This window comes from Odontomachus brunneus, unplaced genomic scaffold (assembly GCF_010583005.1).
Source record: "Odontomachus brunneus isolate Ranch 3 - 2012 unplaced genomic scaffold, Obru_v1 Obru_scaffold_167, whole genome shotgun sequence".
Taxonomy (NCBI): Eukaryota; Metazoa; Arthropoda; class Insecta; order Hymenoptera; family Formicidae; genus Odontomachus; species Odontomachus brunneus.
This window is the reverse complement of record NW_022639617.1, coordinates 734,168-740,179: the sequence shown is the minus strand read 5'-3', so window position 1 is coordinate 740,179 and position 6,012 is coordinate 734,168. Positions and strand designations below refer to the sequence as shown.

The window sequence follows — 6,012 nt, the reverse complement described above, 5'->3', positions numbered from 1 at the left end:
GCCATGGCAGTTCAATCGGCACTCTACTACATTTGATAAATATTGCGAATTACGGAACGCAGGTCACAAATTAAGCCAGCGGTGTTTGTTTTCATGCTGGGGCCCTATTCCGTAACTACTTATCGACAATTGTCGGTAGGGTGCTATTTCACGTGTCGTACGAATGTTTTCGGAATGTTTATTGGTTGGCGAATAGAGTATTTCTAGGTTCTCTGTTCGTCAACCATTGAACGTATCCAAAAAGCTTGTCGTACGACACGTGAAATATCAGCCGTAGACGTTGTTGTGCAGCTTTTCTATGGTATAAAAAAAACTGTGCTACGACGTCTACCGATCCGACAATTGTCGGTAAGTGATTACGGAATAGGGTCCTTGGATTGCTTGCTGGTTGGAAATACTCTGTTCTGGTTGGTGCATTTCTGAAGATAAGATAAAAATGCACCAATAAAAACAGAGTATTTTTATCTAGCACGAAAACTAACACTGCGTTCTTTTATTCGCAACAGATGCAGATAATGTCATGTTATCCTTCGATTTTATCGAATGTTAAACAAGGATAGAATAACATCGGCTCTATCTGTTGCGAATAAAAGAACAAAGCCCGTGTGCCGCTGAGGTTAGGCCACAGTTCCTCGAAAAAGTGGAGGGAATAATGTTGGTACCAAGGAAAATCTCTACACGATATAAAGCCAGCGGCACACGGTGCTTGTTTTCGTGCTGGATTGCTTGCTAGATGGAAATATTTCATTTTGATTGATGCATTTCCATTTATCTTCAGAAATACACTAATCAAAACAGAATATTTCCATTCAGCAAGCAAACCAGCATGAAAACAAGCATCGTATGCCGCTGGCTTAATTTAAAGATCTGTTTTTTGTAACTGCACACTGCTGAACTAATGCAAAAGGTTATGGCTCCTGCACACAGGACGCGGTAATGCTTGCCGCGCGGCGGAAGTCCGCGCGACAGCCAATCAATATGTTGTTTTTCCGTAAGAGCTAGAAAGTTATTACGGAAAGCAGCATATTGATTGGCTGTCGCACGAACTTCCGCCGTGCGGTAAGCATTGGCTGCGTTCAGCAGAGAAAGCTGCTTTGCAACTGTTGTAAAATTCGTGAATCTGATTGGAATATGTTCTTAATTTTGATTGAATTTAAGAGCATACAATAGTTGTAAAGCAGCTTTCTCTGTTGAACGCAGCCATTACCGCGTCCTGTGTGCAAGAGCCAGTAAACTTTAGTTGATGAGGAAGTTTCGTTTTGAACTTGCGCGCCAATCGACTTCGGCGAGCACTGCCGGCGTGCTATTCGCCCGTTTCTCGAGTGTCGTCTCTATCTCCTCCCAATTCGCACAGTCGAAGTCAGTTCGCTGTATATTTGATCCTGGCGTATCGCGAATCGGCGCGTAATGTGCGTAATCGCGGAGAGACGGGGGGTGTGACGTCACGGCGAATCGCGTGATCCGCGCGAGGAACGAGGGAGAGAGACGGGACGAGCGACTTTTGCGTTCTCCTTTCCGTCAGAATGCCGCGAGTTAAAGACCCGCCGCGTGCGCACGCGTTAACCTCAGTTCACGGCTGTTTTTCCGTCGTGGATGCTGTCCCGAGGTGGTTGGTCGCGACTTTGATTAATTCGACCGGTTCCGCAGCTATCTTCGTCATCTCGTTGAGGGTCTTGACATTGGATCCTAGCCCCTTGGCTGCGATATAAATAAAGTGATAGAGGCAGGAGAAGGGCGGCTGGCGCCGGTCGCGAGGAAGCCAACAGGTTCGTTTCGCGGAGAGTCGCACTTCTGTTTGCGTAATATAAAAATAGAGAGAGAGACAGAAACAAGCAAGAATATCTAGCTAAGTACGGTCACGTTGCTCGCGTTTCCCTTTCTTCCCGAGGACCGGTCATCTTCAGGTCCTAAAGCAGGAGAATCCTGGTGACTCGGAGGAGAAACTTTTGGTGAATTCACCCTCGTCAAAGGGACGCGCGAAACGCACCTAATCAGGTAATCACGCGGCTCACGGCATCAACAACTCAAACTTGCCGAGATCAGCGCGTCGATCACCTGCTTTAACCCTTTAGGGATCCCTATCATGTGTCCCAACCATCATACATAAAGTGGTCCCCAAAGGGTTAAATCTCAGCTTCTAATCACGACTCGAGTTCGACTGGCTTAGCCACATTCACGTCGTTGGCGCACATCGCGGGCGCGACTGGTTGCTGCTGCTGCACGCTGTTGCGAACGACAAATCACGCGTGACGATCGCGTGCGACAGTGTGACAGCTTGATTATCACGGACCTAACCCAGTCAGGCAGGCGTCCAACCGCGCGGTTCCCTCACTCCGCCACCTGATAGCCGAGGTGACGTGTATTCGGTGCCTCGCGTGTATCCGCTCGTCCTTTCGGCCGTCAGTACGTCGACACGAGACGCGAGGTTCGTGTGCGAGTGTTGCGTTCACTTCTGTCACTCGTTCTCACTCTCCCTCCAGCTGTTTACCCTCTGTCTGCCTGCCTGCCTATGCGTCTGTCTGCCCTTTCACTCTGTCGAGCTTTAAATCGCCGTGATTTCACAGTGGAGGAGCCGCGAGGATGACAGATCCCAAGATCGAGATGCACTACACGCCGCCGACGTCGGATACCATCCAAACGAAGCCGTTCCCGATACGAGGTAATGTCCCGATTCACTTGCTTCGCGCTCTCACCTTGAACACTCTCTATCTCTACCGCTGTCTCTGTCCCTCGCTCGGAGTGTGCACATATATCTGTTTTTCCGTCGCGCGCACTCTGTCGTGCACGAACACGTGCTGGGAACGTGCTGGGCTACTTCGCCTGTGCGAACAGAGAGAGAAGTTCATGGTCTCCGGTCAACGTGCCGCGGGTGTGGATTTCTTCATGAGACGCTGATCACCTGCTCTTCTCAGGGGTGCTGTCTTCATTAACCTTACAGTCGTCGCATGAGGAGTCTTTAAGAGAATATTATATCCAAAATAGTCTTTTCTTTTATATTTTACATGAACCTAAAAACCTAATTAAACAAAGAAAATATTTAAGTTCTCAACATAAAAGATATAAAATAATTTTTTATATTGGGGTCTCTCAAAATCCCATGCGTCGACTCGTGTTCGAAAAGTAGCGCGACGACTGTAGGGTTAACTGCATCGTAACGTGATCATTTGGAAAGCTATTATTTTCCTTTCTCTTCTTCCTCTTCAGAGCTGCTGCTCCAAAAGTCAGAATGTTTTTTTCTTCAAAAAAAAAAGAGATAAGCAGAAGCATCTTCGCTCTTGAAACACGGAGTATCTTATCGTCGTTACGAAATATCTTGATTCGAGATTTCGAATGTTATCGAAGTGTGAGACATCTGGAGGAGCTTGAAACTTTGAGGGTGAATTTTAATGCGAGAGTATTATCGGTGTTACGAGCGCGCGTTAATTGTCGGAGAGGCGAGCAGTTTTTCACGGAGTGTCGCTTATTAGTTATCCAATTAGATTCGGTTTCGTAAGATATCTAGAAGTCGTCGTGAGGTTTCATCCGTTTGCGGCGCGAGGTGAGGACAGAGGTCCTCAATAAGACGCGATACGCATCGTAGATAAGAGTAAAAATAACACGCACCGCGTTACCACCCGCCGGCTACGCCGATACAATTAATTACGGTGAAGTAATGAAAAGCTCGATCTCTTCTAGTGGAATGTGGCTTAACGCGATACTCAAACTTCGAGTAGAGACTCAAAGTTATCGTGATTGGCAATAGAACCAATATACACTGATACTTGAAAATTTACTTGTGGGATGTAAGTTTTTGCTCACAGAAATAAAGTTTATTCCATAGAAAACTTTATATCCTTCCTGACATATATTTTTCTTTCTTCAAATATATTTTTCCTGCAGAAATGCGTTTGATCTATCTCGTTTACGCTTATTAAAATAGCCGACAGACCAGAAGAAAAAGAATTTTGTTTCATACTTTTTTCGATTTTTCTCGATACGCTTGGGCGATTGAAAGATCATTTATTGAAACCTCTCGAGCGTATTCGATCGGCCGCTGTACACTGAGAAAATAATATCATGAAAATTTATTTGCGGGATATAAGGTTTATTTGCAGAAATAAACCGCGTCTCGTAGAAGTAAACTTTGTTTCATAGAAATGAACTTTGTATTTGAAATAAATTTTCCAATGTTTTCCTCTCAATGCAGAATCCGTCTCCATATGATTTTCACGTACATAACGCGCTTTCCCGATCGCTGATATTGATCCTAAACGTCACTTTCGCTCACTCTTCGTTTCTTCCTGTTGTAGGTGAACGAGCGAATTTCGTGAACAAGCCTCATGTGATCGCGATGGTCGGCTTGCCGGCACGCGGCAAGACCTACATATCCAAAAAACTGTGCAGATATCTCAATTGGATCGGCATAAGCACGAAGGTCTTCAACTTGGGCGAGTATAGGCGACACGCCACCACGGCTTATCAATGCCACGAATTCTTCCGTCCCGATAATATAAAGGCCATGGCGATACGCACACAGTGCGCGATGGACGCTCTGAACGATGTCTGCCAGTGGCTGGAGAGCGGCGACGGCGAAGTCGCCGTCTTCGACGCCACCAACTCCACCGTGGAGAGACGCCAACTCATACGCGACATTGTCGTCCACAAGATGGGCTTCAAACTCTTCTTCGTCGAGTCGGTGTGCAACGATCCGGAGATTGTCGAGCAGAACATTATGGAAGTACGCGTTCGCCAAAGTCACGCGTATTTTGGAAACAGTCAAAGCTATAGCGACAATTGATCGAATTTTCGAGATAATCGAGCTGAGACGCGCGTAAGGTCGGAGGGCGGAACGTGTGTAAGCTGACGCGCGATCTCTATTGTTCAGGTGAAGGTCAGCAGTCCGGATTACGCAAACATGAACAAGGAGGAGGTGCTCGCGGACTTCATGCTGCGAATCGAGCACTACCAGGAGAAGTATCGGCCGTTAGACGAGAACCACGAGAGCGACCTGTCGTTCATGAAAATATACAACACCGGCGAGAAGGTGCTGGTCCATAAGCACGAAGGCCATATACAAAGTAGAATAGTTTACTATCTTATGAACATTCATATTGTGCCACGCACGATTTACTTAACCAGGCACGGTGAGAGCCTGATGAATCTCGACGGCAGGATAGGCGGCGATGCGGACCTGAGCGACCGTGGACGAGAATACTCCAAGGCGCTGGCGAACTTCATCACCAGTCAGGACATACAGGTAGTCTCTCGATGCTCTTTTTAGCAATACCGCGCGGATGAAACGGTTTTGGTTGGCCCACACGTAAATCTGGTTGTGCCAATCAGATTCAGTAGTAAAATACGCAACAGCTAGTCACGTGATTGCTGAAACTATAGAGCGACCGATGAGTTACTTGCGTTGCAGCAGTGACGGTACTCGTTGCTCCAATCAGAATGTATCCATGGTAAATATCGTCCCTCAACCGATTCCTGCTTGCCACAATCAGATCATGCCCAGTTACAACGTAGTTGATGCATGAAAATATAGTATAATTAGTCATATATTATTATCACACTAAAATAATTACACTGGGAAGAAATGCTTGACAATTTGTTGGATATAAAGCGTATTACTGTGAAATAAAGTTCATTTCTGTGAATAAATCTTATATCCCAGAAATAAATTTTTAAATGTTCTTTCTTGGTTTAGGATAACACAACTGTGTTGTTCGCAACAAAATATTTCTGGTTACATGCACCAGATCTTTTTTCTGTGCGATATATTAGCTTCACGCTTGAGCAACGCGCGTATAAATTACCTTATGTAATCGGTCACGGTGATAATTCTTCAACTCATTAGTCATACAGGGTGTTCAAAAAGTCCCGGACCGGTGAAATATCTCGAAAACTAAGCATTTTAGAAAAAAATGTTTCAGATAAAAGTTGTGGCGTTTAAAAAGATGTATTTACTGATCACATCAGTTTGACCTTGGGTTGCGTAGCGAAGGTCAGGTCAAGGTCACATTAATTTTTTTA

At 45.6% G+C, this 6,012-nt stretch overlaps 1 protein-coding gene across 8 annotated transcripts in view; it reads left to right on the top strand.

Annotated features, from left to right (window-relative positions):
- The first annotated feature begins 1,370 nt into the window (after positions 1–1,370).
- Positions 1,371–6,012, top strand: part of LOC116851183 (6-phosphofructo-2-kinase/fructose-2,6-bisphosphatase 1) — an 8,869-nt gene continuing 4,227 nt past the window's right edge. For 2 of the 8 annotated variants that reach the window (XM_032830344.1, XM_032830346.1), the window contains exons 1-3: positions 2,038–2,659; positions 4,290–4,717; positions 4,865–5,236. In XM_032830344.1, the coding sequence (XP_032686235.1) occupies positions 2,581–2,659; positions 4,290–4,717; positions 4,865–5,236 (879 nt within the window). In that variant the 5' untranslated portion in view covers positions 2,038–2,580. The other 6 variants (XM_032830341.1, XM_032830342.1, XM_032830343.1 and 3 more) reach the window with 6 other exon arrangements.